Genomic DNA, 19,990 nt, shown 5'->3' with positions numbered 1-19,990 from the left:
TTTTCGAACGAGTAAAATATTTTATACACTAGGCCTAGTTGTCGGAGTTTATACATTCGTCTAATCGTTTCCTTACCGGCAATTCATTGTGGGTGAAAAATTATTAGCAAGTAAAGTTTTTCGTGATATACATGTTAAAACAAAAAGTCAAAACATAGCTCAGTTACTTGTGGTTTCAAAATAATGAGTATAAAAACGTAGTTGTCTTCAAAAACTAGTTTGGATAAATAAGATGACGATGGCGACATTATTCCGTCTAGGTATGTTATACGTATCGTCTGATAGCTTCTGTTATGTCTAGTCAATTTTGTATTGTTTGAAATTAAGTTAGGCCGTTGTTGTATGATATGCAGTGGTTTTAACGTTCTCTCTGTAAATTAATATCCGTGAAATTAGACGTGATTTGTATTCCAAAAGTAGTCTAGCCTGGTAAACTGCATGGAGGGAGACCTTGAAGTATTGCCAGAACAAGTGCAACACGGAAATTTGAAACACGGCGTACTTTGAAATAAAACTGGGACATATTTTACGAGAAACCAATAACATAAATCCTGTTACTTGTAATTCTACGTAACACGGTCAATAGGCCTGTAAACTATATGAAATTTAGCAGTGTTCTTTGCTGGAAAAGTAGTTAGCAGTGAGTTGATTCGTTATTCTTATTAGAGATACTACCTTTTTAACCTAAACGATACAATAATAATTATAACTTGTGTATATGATACATAAAGATAGCGATATAGTGAAACACACGTAAATTATATAACTACCAGACTACTCCATAAATGAAAAATATAAAAATATCTGTAGCCATTGCAAATACATTATATATATATATATATATATATGTGTGTGTGTGTGTATGTGTGTAAGCTATATACATCTTCAAAGGAAGATAATAAAAATAGAGAAAATACAGACAGACAGATGGATGAATAGACATTCTTCATAAGGAATGTAATCAGTTACCTTTTGCGAATGACTCCTACAAGACCCGCCGCACCACAGTCTCAAATCCCGGTGACTCAGCAATAAGTCTGTGAGCTTACAACGCTAAAAATCGCGTTTCTATATTCACTGTGGACACATCACAGATAGCCCATTGTGTAGCTTCGTGCTTATTAATAAACACACAAATAAAAACTACAGTCTGTTTAATTAACTGCTTGTTCAATTATTGATAACTTACAACTATTAGAACCTTGTTGTAATGACCCCCATATTTGTTGTACGAACACCAGCGAACAAAAATTATGTAGTTTTCAGTATCACAGCGTGAAATAGTTCATTGTTTTACACCATTGTCCGCTCAGTTGATTGTGGTAATTCTAGCCTGCATAGTACAAAGAAACACCATACATATATAAACTTCAAGGTTCTCGCTCAACTAAAGTAACGTGACCTGTTTATTTAACCATATATCTATGATAAGCAACGATCAAATGAACTCCCAGCGTGACCGTTATCATACAGTATATAGTTTTCAAAGATATCGGAAAGCTGCCAAAATATTGATGAGGTTTTTTTCTACAGTCAGGCCTATTTTTCTTCGTGAAGTATGCAATACAGTTTGTTCATGTGTTTGTTGTAATGCCCGTGATTAATTTGTCCCCATTGTTGTTCGAAATGATGTCTTCCAGACTAAACTACATCATCTTGTGTGTCCTAGTTTGAATTACTTCGTATTGTTGTTCGATATTATATTTAAAAACTAAACTATATCAATCTGTCTGCCCCATTCTTTATCCCTACCTAATGTAGCTAACATTTTTTATAGATTAAGTTCAAGTTCGTTTAAATAGGGTTAAGTGGAAAGCTGCACGGTCGGCTGTCTGCATTTTGCCCACCGCAGAGATTGAACTCGAATTTTGCGTTATCAACATTTTTTTTTCTTCTTTGATTCTTAAGATCTGGAAGTAATTTAATAAAGACCGTCTTAAACATGTGTCACTTTAGAACCTCTTTGAAATAACTTATAACTGACTGTAGCTAAGAAAAAAAAAATTAATTGATGACGTCTATCGAGAATCAGTGTCCAAGAGTCACTATTAGTAGTTAAGGGAAACGGTCATCTACGACATAACTACGTTAAGTGAATTATCGACGCTACAACTGCAGTGCAAATAATCCTGTTTCGTTACTTGGACTATGAACTGAAATGATTTTGTAACCACCCATCAGCAGTCCAATCTAAGCTATTTCGAAACAATAGAACTGAGCACGTGGTTTGTGGTATGTAAAAGACAAGACCACAGTTTGTAGTTTTTGAAAGATCACGTTCTTTCACTAGGGGTTACATAGTTTATATAGTAATTACTTGATGGGTATCAATAACTACCGCGTGCGTGTGAAGAACGAAACAAACAAGCTGCTAGCAATTTCCAGATTTTTTTTTCTTTCTAATTTTCACTATTCGCGAGTCCATTTCAACATAGCTTTGTTACGATTTTTAAAACAGTGACCTCAGAGCATTGGTTTAAATATACCTTTACTGTGGTTTAGCAGCCCCAAATTATCCATTGGGGGGGTTAAAATCTTGTCATCCAAGGTGTGTGCATCACGTTACTCGTCTAAAAATCGCTGTTTATGAAGAGTGTGCATTCCCCAGTGTTGTGCTAACTAAAAAAGAAGTCAATTTTGTGAATTACATAGGTATCATCACAAGCTGTTACTTGTTACTCGTGAAGACCTCACCGGAACACATTTTCCATTACATAACATGGTACACTATACTCTGAAACCGATCTTTGTGAAGATCGTTCTTGCAGGGAGAAATGCCCCAGAGTTTAGAAGACGACCAGTTTCACATCGTGAAGATGATGAAGAAATCTGCGTGAAAACAAAGTCTTCAAGAAACGAAGTGACCAAAACTCCCATCCAGCCAGGACATTTTTAGCCAAATCAGAAAAAAAAATCCATACATTTTTTTGTAATTTATATAGCAGTAAATTGGTGCCAGATTACCTCCATATATATATTTCTATATAAAGAGAATGCTTGGTGTATGTATATAAATATTTATCGTCGCTATTAGGTGAGTTCAGTTCTTGCATGGAAGAACGTTGTTATTTCTGTCAACGACGCTGCCAATTCCAGGAAAAACGTGCATTTTCTTTATGAAAGCTTCTTTGTAAAAAACAGAAAATAATTAATTAAAAATAATGAGATTTCCAGAAGGTGAAACGTGTTTATGTTGTATTGTTGTAACAGTGTTGTTCTGTATCTCCATGGCAACTTCCTTAGACAACGTGGTGGTGAAAAAACGAAAAAGTTAGTGTCTTGTATTTATTCTTTTTATTTTAAGCACATACAGTGTAGAAAGAGCTGGAATTTTGTTTATACCTAAGTATAAGTATATTATTAAACTTTACGCGTGAGACTTGGTGATTAATGAAAACCATAAAAGTTGTTATAACTAAGATCTGTGTGTGTGTGTGTGTGTGTGTGTTACCGCCATAGCTCCAAGAGGAATAACCTAGAGACCTGAAATTTTTCACGCATACTAAGGGGATTCTGTGCACTTGGATATTATTTTTTAGATTTGACTCAAAAAATGTTTTTTCCAATTTTTGTTTTTTTCTAATTCTCGCTTACAGAATGAACAATATGTGGAAGCATTGTTTGCCAAATACTGTTGAAAAACAACAAAATGGTAAAAACAATCTGACAAAATTGGGAAAAAATTCGACATATTTTACCAAAATGAACAAAATTCAATAAGGTATGGAGCCAAACACTTCTTAGCCAGGCGAAGGCAACACGGGGGGGAAATGCCTCCCACCATAGAACAGACCCTCGGGATACTAGAAGAGGTTTAAATAAATAAAGTTTGGAAAATGGCATCAAACAAAACAGTTAAAGAATTTTGGTTTATGAAAAAACAATGGAGTTTAATTTTTTTAAACAAACACACACACACACAGTCGACCAGTAAAATGTCAATCTAATAACCCGAGCGAAGCCTGGTATAATATATATATACTGTACGTTAACTATTTACAATCTTTGAAATAAGCTTTGTTCAAAACTTTTGTTTGGATACAGTATATGTGAAATTCACTACAGAAAATAATCTCCATCTTAGTAACGTTGGTTATATTAAAGTAAAATGATCATATTAGTAGATGTGTATATATGTGTGTGTGTGGGTGACCAATTTAACATTACGTATGATAAAAATTATATACTGTTTAATTTACACCTTTTAATATATTGAAGCTATGAGGAGCCACGTAACAGAAACGTCACCTGTTGTTGTTTTCTTGATGAGATACACAATGTGTACTCTGTCCACTGCGGGGAAACGAAACGTCGAGCTTACCTAGATTTTCCCACTTTGACCAACGATATTGCCCAATTCGTTTGTATTCTATGAACAAAAAAAGTGAACCCACTTATCGACAGAGTTGAAAATTTTACTGTGTCCTTTTCTAGTTGTAATTAAATATTTGGGGTATGAAATAACTCTTAATAAACACGCCCTCTGGTGGCTCCGTATTAAGTCTGAGAGCATATAATGCTAAAAATTGGGTTTCGATACCCGCGGTAGGCAGAGCACAAATTATTAGGTTTGTTTCTTGTAAGTTACGTTCTAATCGTACAGTTTTTTGTTTTTTTTATTCACACAGTATGCATAGGAACTGAAGCTCTTATGTCTGTGCCATCAAACCGGGAACACCACTACCAGAATCTACGTGACAGATATACGAACTGTACTTACGTGGATGGTAATTTAGAATTGACCTGGTTGGAGGTTTGTTTCTTTTCCTTATATTTTTTGTTATAATTTAAGTATCTTTGTTTGCAAGTAACACCGTCCAATGTGAGAAAGTAGCACAAGTATAAATAGATCGTACTTAATAGATACATTATCTATATAATTAATAATGAAAACACTTATTTGTCTAATGACGTTTCTGTATAACAATATTGACCTGTTTTGCGTTACATACAATCTATTTATATCCCATATACGATCCGTGACTGTATTTTTTCCCAGTGACAATAACATACATATTTTAGGTTTTATGTTTTATAAAACTATTTAACACAGCATAATATTTATGATTAGTTTTATGACATCATATCGCTCTTTTTGTTGTTGTTGTTTTCTTAATTTTTCAAAAATAGAGGAAAATTCCGTGTTTGTATTTTTAACATACGTATTGATAGTATGTTTTCACTTTATTGCATGTTTTTATTTTTGTAATAAAACACACTTAAGAAAAATTTGAAATAAAACATTTGTTTAATGTATTAAACATCTAAACTGTATGTAATATTATGCGCATAAAAAAAGTAAGAAGGTTATGAAAATAAAAAATATGCTGACTAAATCCCCAATCACAATATATCACACAGATGTGTATGAATGATTGAAAGTAAATGACGTAATTTTGCTTTTGGCAAATTACTAAACAACTTGTAAGTTTTTTTTTATTTTAATAAGTTATAAATATAATCAGATTTAACTCATGCCTTTAGTATGTATCACTTATAATACCCGTTATATGAATAAGTTTAATCTTGGTTTCTACATTTACATCGGTCCCAATAGTATTTAAGATTCACCCTCCCCCTTTTCTTTACTTTGAAACATGGATTAGAATTTTTGACAAAAATCTAAACAATTGTTATGTGTATGTTTTTTATTATTGTTATTATTTGATGTTATTTATTCGTGGATAATACAGGCACATCTTAGAACTAGTTTTAAAATAATGGCGTGCAAACACATCTAGGCCTAAGTTTACTGTCGTCGTGGCCCAGTTAGCTTTATGTGACGTAAGGCTTAGATGAGAAAATTGCAATATCCGCTAGTGTTAGTGTCAACAGATTTTAGTAGGTCAGCATATAACGTTTTAAGTGTTTTATTTCCTTCCTCCAGTTATTTGTTAGGGTGTTTTTCTTTAACTTGCAGCAAAACTCGATGTTTTGGCTTGATGAGACAGTTAAAGTATTATCTTAAAAACATGCGATCAGTTTATTTTTGAATTTATTTTTTTTCTGTATCTTTCTAGGATGAGAATATTGATCTGAGTTTTCTTCGAGATATTAGAGAAGTTACAGGGTACGTGTTGATCTCACACGTCAAAGTCAAACGGGTTGTTCTTCCAAGTCTGATGATTATCCGGGGTCGAAACCTGTTCAATCTGCAAGTTAATAAAACAGAAAAGAAGCTGGCTTTAATGGTCACCTTGAACAAAATGGAAACCTTGGAAATGCCATCGTTGCGAGGTAAGTGAGAATAAAAGTAAGAAATAAATTATCAATAAAATTCAATATATAGGGAAATAGTCCAGAAATGTTTCTATATAATCATGAATTATAATGCCTTGGTATGTTTTATATTTCGCAGTGATACAATAATTATACAAATGAAAATAGTAATAATAATAAGCTTTTACTTCATATACAACCCTGTTCCATAAAACAAAGAATTAAAATATTAAAAGCAATTATTATTATTATTACAGTATACAAGTATGTTGGTTCAACTAGTTAAGATATGCGTAATAATAAATGACGTGTTTCTAGTTTCTATTTATAACTTAATCTCCATGATTTTTTATTTACGTTTTATGGTTATAATTCCACTTACTGCATACAAGTTTTTTTTATTTGAAAGTCAAAGCAACTACGGGGTTTTATAAAAGGTAGTTAGCCTATTCTAATATCAATAATTCGAAAAATTATCAATAGAGAACTCTAATATTTAGAAAACGAACTTCCCCTCAGTAGCACAGCGGTATGTCTGCGAACTTACATCGCTAGAAACCGGGTTTCGATACCCATGGTGGGCAGAGCACAGATATTCCATTGTGATAACTTTGTGCTTAATTACAAACAAACAGAAAACGAATCCAATTTCAGAAAGTGTTATCATCAGAGGGCGCTAACCGTAAAATTCGCACAGCCAACATTTTCAGTATATTCAATGTGAAACCATTTATGTCTATAATCGCTGTCATTCGTGAGAAAACATGATACAGAGCAAAATGTTATTGTCCGATATCCAGCGGTTGTACTTGATTTGATGTCGTACCTATCTATGTCTTTAGAACTGCTAATGTAGAGGGCGCATTACAATATATCAACAATTTGACGTCGCCCGCCACAATTCAGCAAATATGAGACTTAGTTATATGTATGGAAAATACTGACTGAGAGTATGCCTCAATACGTGCAATCTGAGGTGGAGTCCTGTCCTATATGAAGACAGTTTTGTTTAAAATTACTTTACTCTGAAGTATGGGGATGATAAAATGTTCCAAGTTACGTCAACAACTTATCCTCATTGTTCAAGTTTATTTATAAACCTCGTTGCTGCTAGGCCTTTTGTGTTCGTTTCTTTCACGCCAGTATTAGCTTAATGTGGTTTATAAGAAACAATAAGTAAGGAATGTTATGTTATTAATGCTTACCTATGCATCTTATTTGTAAATGACTCAAATAAATTGACAATAATTGCAGCTCATTTGTTTAATCTGAACTTTGTTGTACATGAAAATTGGTCATATATATAGCGTGTAGACGTCTACTGTATTTATCGCCTGATGAATCCTGTTTATAGGCGAAAGGCTTAGTCGGCACTGGACATGGCAGATACAGTGTGGTTGGCATAACATATTTTCCTTTGCTGTCACTTAGAATAGTTCTGTTTATGATATAAAATTGTCAAATGTATTTTAGAGCAAAATTGCATTAGGCTATTTGCTGTGTCTACGCAGTAAATCGAATCACAAATTTTAGCATTGTAATTCCATAAAGTTACCACTGTCCCTACCGGGGAAACAACTTATATGTAATGGCAAAATAAATCTTGACATTTCTGATGCTCTTTTTATACAGTCATTAGTTATAGCGCCTCCTGGGGAGAATTATTTTGACACTATAATCGTAATTTACATCGTTTCATCATTCATCTACTAAATGTTACTGCTTTATTGTGTGTTTTTTAAATTATGAATGTTACATCAGACCAGTTAACCTTATAATAACTCTGTATATAGTTTAATGTTATTAAAAATACTCATAAAATAATATTAAAAATATACACACATAGAGAGAGAGAGAGGACAAACTATTATAAGTGTATATGAGAGCAAGCTGTGAAATAGTTAAGCCATAAAAATGAGTACCATCAGGTTTCCATGATGTAGGTGATGTTAACATTGCTAAAAGATACATACATCTTACAACTACTGTATTTTCAAGAACATATAGTGATTACTTAAGTGATATATATTTCTTTGTCATACAAATGTGTTTGATTTTTACAACAGATATCCTGAACGGCAGTGTTGGCTTTTACAAGAACTATAATCTCTGTCACATACGCTCCATTAGGTGGGATGAAATTCTGACTGGTCTAAATGCCGTTTCTTATTATGTGTACGATTTCCCACAGCCTGAACGAGAGTGTAAGTTGGTAAATTGTTATTATTATTGTAAGGGCTGTTTCAGTGACGTGAATTTATTAATATATTCTAAACTTTACAGAATGATGTAACACACACACACAAAAACGTACACCACCATTTATACACATACCACCCAAAACGTACGTTAATATACACCAACATACGTATCTATCCGTGTATACATAACCTATATTTCTTAACTCCTAGTTTTACTAATACAATTCAATTACATTTATATGTATGTTTCTTGAAGATGGCTTTGATATACGGAAACATCTGTTAGCTGAGTTCTTGCACAGCTCCTAAAATATAACGCTATTTTCAAGAACTCGACTTTCAAGATCTACGTATCAACATGTGCTGATGTTTCCATTTATCAACGTTATATTTTAATATCTGTGCAAGAACTCAGCTAACAGATGTTTCCGTATATCAAAGCTATCTTTAAGTTTTGTACAACGAAAGACCTTTTCAAATATGTTTCTTCTTCATCTGATACATCTAATCTATATTATGAGCCAAAATTTTCTGTTTTATTGCAAAGTATACTTAGGCTTAACTACAAGTTGGGACGAATAACATGCAGGCAACAGTTTTTACCACAACCAATTTCAGTCAACTAGAAACTCTCGTACCCAACCAGTAACGTTGTGTGTGGGCTTTGAGCACCTGGTGTGTTTATGTAGCTTTGCCACAATCTATTTATTAATAATTAACGTTCTCACAGCTTGTTTTGATAAAAAAAAGTATGCAGATTTTTCGTTAAAAACTCTCCTTGTTTCCTGTATAGGTAACATTTTAGTATGAAATAACGACCTACTAAAGCTTGTGTTTATATTTTTTGTTATTTGCGTAGGTCCACCTTGTGATAAATCATGTGAGGATGGCTGCTGGGCTGAAGGGCCACAAAACTGTCAAAAGTTTTCAAAAATCAACTGTTCACCCCAGTGCCACCAGGGCCGCTGTTTTGGCCCCAACCCTCGAGAATGTTGTCACTTGTTCTGTGCTGGTGGTTGTGTAGGACCGAAACAGAGTGACTGTCTGGTAATATAGTAGCCTAACAATTACAAGTGGTTACTCTTGATACCATATTAAATAACTAGTTTTTAGATATTTCTTACAGAAGTAGCAAAATAAATTCACATCATAATACACGTTTTAGGTATTTTGGCTAAGAGGCTATTAAGTTTTCATTTCTCAAGCTCTAAGTTTAATGACTTTTTCTTTTTTTTTTTTAACTCACAGGTATTAAAACACTTCAGTTGAGGATCAGGCAGGCCCTGCCATTTAAAGTGGAATTTTATAATACATTACATAATGTATTAGCCTATTTTAGGTTATTGTAAGATCTAAAAATAAGGTGTAAATAAGATTCACTTTGGCAAGTAAATAAAAGGTTTAATGAAGTGTCAAGATATTAGAAAATCGGAGTGAGGGGCCTGAACCTCTAACCTTTGGTTCACACTAGTGTTTTGAAGCCAGTACTCTACCAATAAGACAGCCCCCCCACCCTGGTCATTACAACTTTCACTGATCTACATATATTTCTCCCCTCTTAATTAAGATAAATTTGAAATTCATAATTATTTTTGATTTTGTTTCTAAATGCCAAAAAAATCTACTGAACGTTTAGCTGGTAAAAATCATTACAAATAAAAAAATATTTGAGTATTGTAAGTTTCAAACTTTGTAGTATATTCCTACAAATAATTTTATTCAAGTCTAAGCTTTATACAGTTTTTGTTAAAAGTAATTTAGATATGCTTTCTAACATAAATAGCTTAAATCTTCTCATTACTGGAGAGTTATTTTACAGGTAATTTAATGTTTTATGATAACTTTGAAATATGTTTGTATGGTGTACCAAAGTTTTAGCTGAAGGACACAAGTTAAACATACATTCCCACCATTACGCTTCTCATGTTAAACATTCCATAGTTTTGAAACTAATTATTTGGATTAAACATCACTACTTTAGTTTCATATTTTTTAAGGAAATTAAAGTTTAACATAAAAGTGTCTTGTGTACCTTTAGGCTTGTCGAAACTTTAACGACAATGGAGTGTGTAAACAAGAATGTCCACCGATGATGCTCTATAACCCAATCACATATTCATGGGAAGTCAACCCCAGTGGAAAATATGCATATGGGGCTACATGTGTAAAGAATTGTCCAGGTCAGTGAGCAGAAGTATAGCACATGTAGTTTGTTTGCAATATTTCGAACAAGTCGTCCGAGCCTTTCCTTCATCCAACCTTTAGTAACAAGTTACACATAGAGTACAAAAGTCTTACATTATCCCAGTTTATGAGTAATGTATTATTTAAAATATTGCCAATTTTTTTAGAGAATGCACTGATAAAAACATTTTTTTTAATCTTGTATTTTGTATAAATGATCTTCTGATCATTTGATGAACTTAAACATTTAGCTGCAGAAATTTCAATGTGAGTTTTTCAATACAATTGTTGAGTGATTTGAGAAAAAATAGTGTAATTTATTTAATATGCTTTACAGAGATTACTTGAATTTTGAGATATACCCTCAACTTTAAATTCTAAGGTGAAGAAATGATGATGTTATGTCAAGAATCGATAACGATTCAGAAATTGTTTCTTTCATAGTTATCATATGCTCTAAATGTTTCATTAGAAGTATATATGTATGTTTTAAATTCACATAATATTGAATATTGGTATGATTATCTAAATATTTACTGATAAAGTTATGTATGTATGATGTAATATATACACTATTATTTAATGGATTTTTTTCATATCTGAAAATCAAATATTTATATATGTATATATTTATTGATGTCGTAGAACACCTCTTACGAGATAGTGGAGCGTGTGTAAGGTCTTGCCCTGCAACTAAGAAAGCTGTGGATGGGGAATGTGTCCCATGTGATGGGCCTTGTCCAAAAAGTAAGTTACATTAGAATTATTATATATTTATCATGACAAAAGAATAACTTTACGAATCGGGTACAAAAACTAAACCACAAAATTTACCTATACTTCTCTCTGGTGAAGTAATATAGTGACTTCATGATTATAAAACCATGTTAAACTTTCCTGTTTGGCATTAAAGACAAGATCTAAATAATACAAATTCAATTGGTATTTATAATGTTTATAATTCACACACCTTTTTTTCTCTGTCATTTTAATCGAAACTGTTCTTTTGAGTTTGTTTATGCATGAATACAGCTAACACTTTGTTAGAATTAACTGTGATATTATTCTCATAATGAAAGAAAAATATTGACGCTGGGTGGCACTATTTATTAATATTTTTTAAGAATCCTGGTGTTGATATTTTGATTATTCTTAATGTAGAATAAATGATTTATTAAAATACCTGTTTGGTTTAAAAATATTCAACAGAAAGGATTCCTAGGGACAGTAATCACATTTGTTGAATGATGTCATGGAAAAGTAGAGATATGTTGTTGAATTCTGGAAAGAGAAATATATAAACAGAATTTTGTTTCTTAACATTATTTCCATGATTTTGTTATATTTCAGATTGTAAAGGTGATGCAAATCTAGTCCATTCTGGGAACATTGATTCGTTCCGTGGATGTACAGTTATTGAGGGTTCTATCACCATTCTGGAAAATACTTTTACGGGGTTTCAAGATATGTATCCAAAGTAAGTAATTTAAAATATTTACGTTTTTTTACGCTGGTTTATTACTTATACATTTTCCCCCAAGGGCAGGAGAAGATTAAATTAAAAGTGGTATTGAATCAGTTAAATATCACTGTATGAACAGTGGTATAGCAAAATGCTGAAATAAATAACTCAATTATAAGACAAGTCACAGATGTAATGTAGTTTATTAATTCTGTTCAGCAACACCTTTGGACGTCTATATCCAGAAATGCATCCAAGAAAACTGGAAGTTTTCAGTACAGTAAAGGAAGTGACGGGTTACATCAGTATTCAGGCTTCTCGGGCAGATTTTAAAAACCTTTCCTTTTTTCGCAACCTGGAAATCATCGGTGGAAGACAGGTTACTGAGTAAGTCTTTAACTGTGTTATGTTTTAAATATAACATTTCATTGTTTTGTAACCTTTGGATGAAATCCCAGAACAATCTCTAGTCATATATATAAGATCAGAAACACATTCTCAATTCATGCTCTGTAATAAAACAATATTTCAAGTAAAAACAGTATTTAAGTCACAGTGGAATGCATCAGAATGCCGTTCCAGTACTTATTTTGGTAGCGGAAACGACATTCCGGCACTTTTGGAACCTTTTTTTTATTTACAATAAATAAAAATGTATTTAAAACAAATTTGTGTGTGAAAATGTATCAAAAAATATGCTATCATAGCAATGTCTTGTTCTGAGGTGTGTCGGTAAACTCGCACTACCTGAGCATAAAACAGAACGAAACATTAGATGTTTTTGTTGATTTATTGTGTGTATGTAATGTTTTCCAAATATGTCATTCAATTTACATTTCTCTTTAGGTTTGATAAAAATCAAATGTAAAAGGAACACTTATTTAAAGAAACAGTTTTATTATCTTAAATACATTGTTGATGAAGCAAATGGCAAATTCATATTATATTTCTCTCTTTTTTTTGGGGGGGGTGGCTGTTGCACCTGCAGTGCATTGGATTATTATTATTTAGAACTTTGTAATACTCACCTACAACACAGTGGATTAGTTTTACCATATTAACAGTAGATAAAATATTGAAAAATGTCTTCTAAACAGAAACTAGTTTCCAATGTCATTAGTTTTTAAATATTTTTTCATCTTTTGTTTTTATTTCATTGACTTGTTGTATTAATTTTTTTTGTTGGAAGTTTTCTTTTTAGTTTTAATTAAGTAGAGAAAAACATCAGTAAAAGTACGGTATATTTTTAGTTAATTTGTAACTTTTTAAAATGATATAGTGCAATTTGACACTTCTTTTTTTGGGGGGACATTTTTGTAAAAGGCAAAATAGATTTAAAAGTTTTGTTTATTTCATATTACGAATATTAAATAAGAAGAAAATTTGAGCGCATAACGAGTTTCATTATTTGAAAAACCTTCATATAGGACAAGTAATGTCATGTAATGTGAAGCTAAAGCGGGTTTTATTATATTTACTTGCAACAACATCTACAGGTACTTTGCTGCTTTGTACATTGTAAAAACTTCCCTCGAGTCCCTGAACCTGCAGTCTTTGAAGAAGGTTCGGTCAGGACGGATCACTATCCTGGAAAACAAAGACCTGTGTTTCGCTCAACAAATCAAATGGAACAAATTAACGGGACCTCACATACCAGACAGACTTAGTAGTCTTCTACAAAGCAATGCAGATGAACAAACTTGTCGTGAGTTGAACTTCTCATAAATTCTTGTGTATTTCTGCAGTTAAAAACATATTCAAAGCAATTTGACATTAGCATTTTAAAATTAATTTTTTTAGTTATAATATTTGCTTGTGTAATTCAGCATGAAATATCTAATTATTTTATTGACCCAAAGTCTTTTCTGTACTACAAAGTTGAAATTTTTTGTTGCTGTATGTTCATAACATTGCTTTCCTATGCATAAATGTTACTGACATTTTTCTAACTTATATTATTTCAGGTGAGAAAGGACTGGTTTGTGATTCTCAGTGTTCGGATGATGGTTGTTGGGGTGTAGGAACTAATCAATGCCTTTCATGTAAGGCCTACAAGTTAGGTGACGAATGTGTAGAGAACTGTACTATAATGAAGGGGTAAGTCGTTTTTTCCTATTTCTAGTTTATAGCTAATTTGCTAATACTAACATTACTTTAGTAATTTGATGATTGCAAGGTATGTACCATGAAAGTAAACCTATTTCACCTCATACCATAAATAATTATCATCAGCCACACACAATATAAAAATATGTATATACATTTTGAAACCCATGGTAAACTATATATTTTTTGGTTTGCAGGATTTATGATGCTGGGATGAAAACGTGCAAATATTGTCACAAACAATGTGACGGAGAATGTTTCGGTCCAGTAAGTTTTTATTTTGTAATTATATTTTTAACAATTACCTCTATCTGTCCAGTAGGCATACTTGGAAGACAACTGTTGTGTATTCTATCTAAATTTTAAGTTAAATTTTCATTAAAATGTAATATCAGTTTCTTAAAATTATATAATTGTTTTTTGGTTCGTTAATGCTTGAACTAAATTTAATATTGTGGTTAGCTTTAGAGTAACCTTTTTTTTAAGTTATTAAAACTGTGATATTTTGAACTTGTAATAAGTTCAAATTACATAGCAACCCCCAGTGGCAAAAAAATCGGTTTTTCCATACCCATGGTGGGCACAGCAAAAACAGCCCATTCTATAGCTTTGGGCTTAATAAATTATTTAGCTTTATACCTAAGGTAATACTTTTTTTTTTTTTTTTTTTACAGACAAAGCATTCTTTTAAGTAAAATGGAAGCAAATTACTATAACTAAGAAATTAATTACATTTGGTCCTCTATTCCAGAGTGCAGCTAATTGTTCCAAGTGTCGAAATGTACGAGACGGGCCATTCTGTTCTGAAATGTGCCCAGACTCCAAGTATAATGATCACAAAGGAAATTGTAAAGACTGTCACGAGAACTGCGTTGATGGGTAATTAAACACCTATTTTATTTTATTGATGTGTTCCTAAGTAGAAAAACACAGTTTTTTTCATTATAATTAGTTTTTACAAACTAATTTTTCCTTGCAGGCAAAAATTCTTTATCTCAATATTTATGATTTATTAATCAAAATATTTGGAGCCTGACAGACATGTTTTAGGGTTGCATGACTATTTTTTAACTAAAAGGAATATTTTAAAAACATTTGAGCATTTTTCTCGGGACTCTTAAAAACATTGTTTTTTTCACATTATTCACTCTTTCAAGAAATGTAACAGCAGAGAAGTGGAGGAACTCAACTTATTGCATACTTGTTGAGAAGGGGTGACTAAAAGTTATCTTTCAGGATTCTTGCTTTAAGAAGCTGTTCTAAAAATATTAAAGTTTAATATTTGTTTTAAGGATGGAGTAACTATAAGCTATTATGATTATTATAAAATTTAAAAACAGAACATAAGAGAAACTTTCATTTAGAACTCGTAAGAAACTGTAACAGTAGAATATAACTTGTTGAAACCAAGCTTAGATAATTTGTCTTTTTTTAAGATTTATATATCACATGATAAAGTATAAGATTAAGATTGGTGTTATGAGATTTTCCACGCGTAAAGTAAACATTGTATATTTTACAAAATTACATAAATATATTCATTAATAAATTATATCTTTTTTTTGAAGAAATAATTAAATATGATTTTTCACTCGGGCAGTGTATGATATATTATGAAATACACATTACAAACATCTAGTGATACTTGTATATTTAAAATATTTTGTTGTATAATTTAGCCCTCTGTTGGCTTGTTTAAAATCCACATCTGTAAGATGAAAGAAACAGATTATTACTACTAAAACTACCATAAGAATACTTGATAATGAAAGATGGCTATCTCTGTCTTCCAAAATGACAGAAACATTATAAATTATTTACATTTTGTAAAAAAAAACTAGAGGTCTTCAAAACAGTTGAAATGTTCAGAGACATCTGTGTGAAGTCACTTAAGATGATATGTGTAATAATATTTGTTGAAATGCTCAGAGACATCTGTGTGAAGTCACTTAAGGTGATATGTGTAATAATATTTGTTGAAATGCTCAGAGACATCTGTGTGAAGTCACTTATGGTGATATGAGTAATAATATTTGTTGAAATGCTCATAGACATCTGTGTGAAGTCACTTAAGGTGATATGTGTAATAATATTTGTTGGAATGTTCAGAGACATCTGTGTGAAGTCACTTAAGGTGATATGTGTAATAACATTTGTTGGAATGTTCAGAGACATCTGTGTGAAGTCACTTAAGGTGATATGTGTAATAATATTTGTTGGAATGTTCAGAGACATCTGTGTGAAGTCACTTAAGGTGATATGTGTAATAACAGTAAACTGTATCTGTGTTCATGTATGTTAGAAAAGTAGAGGAATTGTACACAAGATGAATTACGTATTGAAACCACTCGCAGCTATTAGAGCTCAACAAGAAATACACTGCTGTCAAATATTATTTTATAGGAAACTAAAGATTAGTTTAAGCACCTTAAATTATTGAGGTTAAAAATCCAGCAAAAAAATGTATAATTTATGTTTTACTCTGATGAATGTTTTTTTTTAGTAACTGTGGTCTTGTGCTGAAAGGACATGCGTCGCGTGATTAATTTGAAATATTGGTAATAACTTGTGAACAGATGTCGAAGTACATCATCAGGTATCAGTGTAGATTAAATATGGTAGAGTAGTTGATAATACAGAGCAAACAATGAAACGGTAGCTAAAATTAAAACTAATTTCTTAGACAATGTTTTGTCTTGTTTGTTTTCAACAGTTAAGTCTCAGAAGAGTATTATATCTAAGACAAATTAACTGACTCTGAAAATGTGAGTTGTAACAATTAACAAGATGTTAATATTTGATTCTTAGATGTACTGGACCGAGGAATACCATCGGACCAGATGGTTGTATTTCATGTGAAAAAGCAATAGTCAGTGCATATGATCCAAATGTTGTGGTAAGTTTTCAAAAATTAACTACTAGCAAATTATTATGGATTTTTGTTTTCTAATATGTTATGCTCAAACAATAGAAAAGCATGCAGTAAAAATTATCTAAAAACTTTTAAAACTAATTTTTGTTGCCTGTATATTGAAAGATACCATTAACAATTAGTCTGAAAAGAAGCAGAAAGTAATCAATTGAACTTGAATTAATTTAGTTTTACGTTACGTTAGCAGTATAAATACCCAGTTTCTATATAACAAAATATTAGCACAGAGACTAGGAAACTAGACACTTTCGAGTGTCCCCTTCAGTCCTACACAGTCCCTCTAGGATGGGATGGGACACATGAAAGTGTGTCGTTTCCTAGTCTTTGTGCTAATATTTTGTTCCATGACTGTGGTTTATTTTTTATGTTAACTTAGTTAACGTATATGATATAAACCACTCGGTTTCTTTCTTTACATCTCCTTGTATAGTAAAGTAAACAAATATAATGTAGTGTTTAGATCTCTTTACAAAATATTTCATAGAATGAAAAATCATTAAACAACTTAATTTATTGAATTTTAAGAAATAAGACTTCATAACATGGGTGAACCCCTAGCTTAGAATTTTTTTTTTATGAGCAAATTGTTAGTGGTTGGTTGGTTTTTGAATTTCATGCAAAATTATCTGTGCTAGCCATCCCTAATTTTGAAGTGACAGACTAGATTGAAGGCATCTTTTCAACTGCCAACTCTTGGGCTACTCTTTACCAACAAACAGTGGGATTGACCATAAAATTATACCACCCCTACAGCTGAAAGGGAGAGCACGTTTGGGGACAGGATTCAATCCCTCGATCCTCCCTCATATTGCAAGCCGAGTGTCCTAACCCCCGAGTCATGCCAGTCTTGATTATTAATAGAAGTGCAGTCAATAATTGATATACTTGTCAACTAATTGTTACCCAAGCCCCCTCTGGTGGTATGTCTGAAGATTTATAATGCTAAAATTCAGATTTTGATGCTCACAGTGGGCAGAACAGCACAGATAGTCCATTGTATAGTTTTGTACTTAACAACAAACAAAACATTTTTATTCCTAATCGGAAAACAAGACCAAATCAGTCATTCTTTCTCTCTCATTCTTTTAGGAGCAGTGCTTGAAAGCAGATGAAATGTGCCCAGTAGGATTCTATGTTGAATATATAGGGCCTCAGGAAGAAGGGCCTCTCAAAAGTTTGACTGGAAAATCAGTTAGTTGTTACCCGTAAAAAAACACAGTAACAACTAACTGAACAAATAGCTGAATCAAACTAAATAACGTAAATAAACAAATAGCTGAATCAAACTAAATAACGTAAAAAACACAGCTGAATCAAACTAAATAAATTTGTTTATGACAAAACAGTTTCAAAAATATCTCTGTTTAAAACTTCATCATTCGTTAAAGAATTTTACTTTATTTTGATACTGTCCAGAATTTTGATATTTAGTAATGTTTCTTACGTTTTATGTCGATATCAACTGCTTTTAATATTCAAACGTTTTGCCGTACTATTAAAGTGTTCAATAATGTTGATCAAGTTCTGTGTAAGAAGGAAAAAAAAACATTTTTAGTCGATGTACAATTTTAAATATGTATTTGATTAAATTTGGTGAAATTGGTCATGGAAATGTATTTCCAAGTACATAGAAAACCATACATCAATATATATCAGAAATAACTGAATTATATTTTTTCTTTGCTTTTTTATGAATGCAAATATGTATATATATATAGCATCTGTTGAGAACCGCATGCAAGAATTAAAAATTCTAGTTTGCACTTAAGATAAAAACTCGTTATCTATAAAAGAAATATCCCTCAAGAAGTGTATTTTTAACTCGGTTATAAAGTATGTTATGATCTATTGATACTTTGGAAAATCACTTGTAACTCATTATTAACTAATAATTTAGTGTTTTATTTTTTTCCTACCATAACTTGAAGCCATTGTCAGGTTCTATTCCGCTATTATTTTTGTTTCACCAAGTATTCCCGCTGAAGTTTTTGAAAGCATGTACAGCAAGTGATATATTTCTTGTTTTTTGGAACTAAATATCACAGGATATGTCTGTTGTTTTCCTGTCTATTTGAGCTAGTATAAACAACACAAGCCCTTATAATAATAATAATAATGGTTTTTATAGGTGTGTCGAAAGTGCCATCAACAGTGTAAGAACTGTACTGGTTATGGAGTCCACGTGTCAGTGTGTGAATGTATCCACTACAGCTCCGGAGAGCAGTGCGAATCGCAATGTCCTCGAGACCATTATCCAGATGACATCAACCATCGTTGTGGCAAGTGTGCTGATGAATGTCGAGGGTGCTATGGGCCTACTGTTAGTCACTGCCATGCTTGTCGCAACTATAGAGTCTACCTGGCTGAAAACCAAACTATGGTAAGCCACTTCTTCTATGAGGATTCACTTTACATCGATTCATTTTTGCAGTATACACTAAATGTCCCCATGTACAGAAAGGTATGGATACAATTTTCAGAATTACAATAGAGCTTAGGAACAATTCACAACATTTTCTTTGTTTTAAAGGTACTTTTGATATACAGTACAAGCATGTTTCCTAGGACTTTCCTAACCTACGTGTAGTTAAGAAGCACGTTTCCTAGGACTTGCAAGAAGTGAGCAGTTTATGTTATATAAATAGACTTGAGAGATTTAAGAGAGATTGATCACTGAATTTTGTAGCCTTAAAACTTTGTGCTCACTGATTTAAAAGCTGAATTTAAAAATATTTGCACTAAATCCACACATACAAAACTGAAATGCAAAGTACTAACTAAGATTTATCCACAACAAAGAAACAGAGAGGTTTTTTGCTGCTTTATAGAACAGACATCTATTATTTAAGTTAATTATTTATATTTTAATGCTACTGAGACAGTAGC

The 19,990-nt window shown here is 31.9% G+C and overlaps 1 protein-coding gene across 1 annotated transcript in view; it reads left to right on the top strand.

The window, feature by feature from the left end:
- The first annotated feature begins 2,329 nt into the window (after window positions 1-2,329).
- Window positions 2,330-19,990, top strand: part of LOC106474302 (epidermal growth factor receptor-like) — a 30,559-nt gene continuing 12,898 nt past the window's right edge. Inside the window, exons 1-16 of the mRNA XM_022402625.1 lie at window positions 2,330-3,270; window positions 4,629-4,753; window positions 6,021-6,237; window positions 8,286-8,423; window positions 9,280-9,467; window positions 10,459-10,600; window positions 11,250-11,351; window positions 11,955-12,081; window positions 12,286-12,453; window positions 13,563-13,771; window positions 14,031-14,163; window positions 14,370-14,439; window positions 14,924-15,051; window positions 16,981-17,068; window positions 18,194-18,295; window positions 19,233-19,555. Coding sequence (XP_022258333.1) covers window positions 3,162-3,270; window positions 4,629-4,753; window positions 6,021-6,237; window positions 8,286-8,423; window positions 9,280-9,467; window positions 10,459-10,600; window positions 11,250-11,351; window positions 11,955-12,081; window positions 12,286-12,453; window positions 13,563-13,771; window positions 14,031-14,163; window positions 14,370-14,439; window positions 14,924-15,051; window positions 16,981-17,068; window positions 18,194-18,295; window positions 19,233-19,555 — 2,369 coding nt within the window. The 5' untranslated portion in view covers window positions 2,330-3,161. The remainder of the gene's footprint in view (window positions 3,271-4,628; window positions 4,754-6,020; window positions 6,238-8,285; window positions 8,424-9,279; window positions 9,468-10,458; window positions 10,601-11,249; window positions 11,352-11,954; window positions 12,082-12,285; window positions 12,454-13,562; window positions 13,772-14,030; window positions 14,164-14,369; window positions 14,440-14,923; window positions 15,052-16,980; window positions 17,069-18,193; window positions 18,296-19,232; window positions 19,556-19,990) is intronic.

This window comes from Limulus polyphemus, unplaced genomic scaffold, assembly GCF_000517525.1.
Source record: "Limulus polyphemus unplaced genomic scaffold, Limulus_polyphemus-2.1.2 Scaffold7052, whole genome shotgun sequence".
Classification (NCBI taxonomy): Eukaryota; Metazoa; Arthropoda; class Merostomata; order Xiphosura; family Limulidae; genus Limulus; species Limulus polyphemus.
The sequence above is the reverse complement of the archived record's forward strand: the minus strand, read 5'-3'. Positions and strand labels throughout refer to the sequence as shown.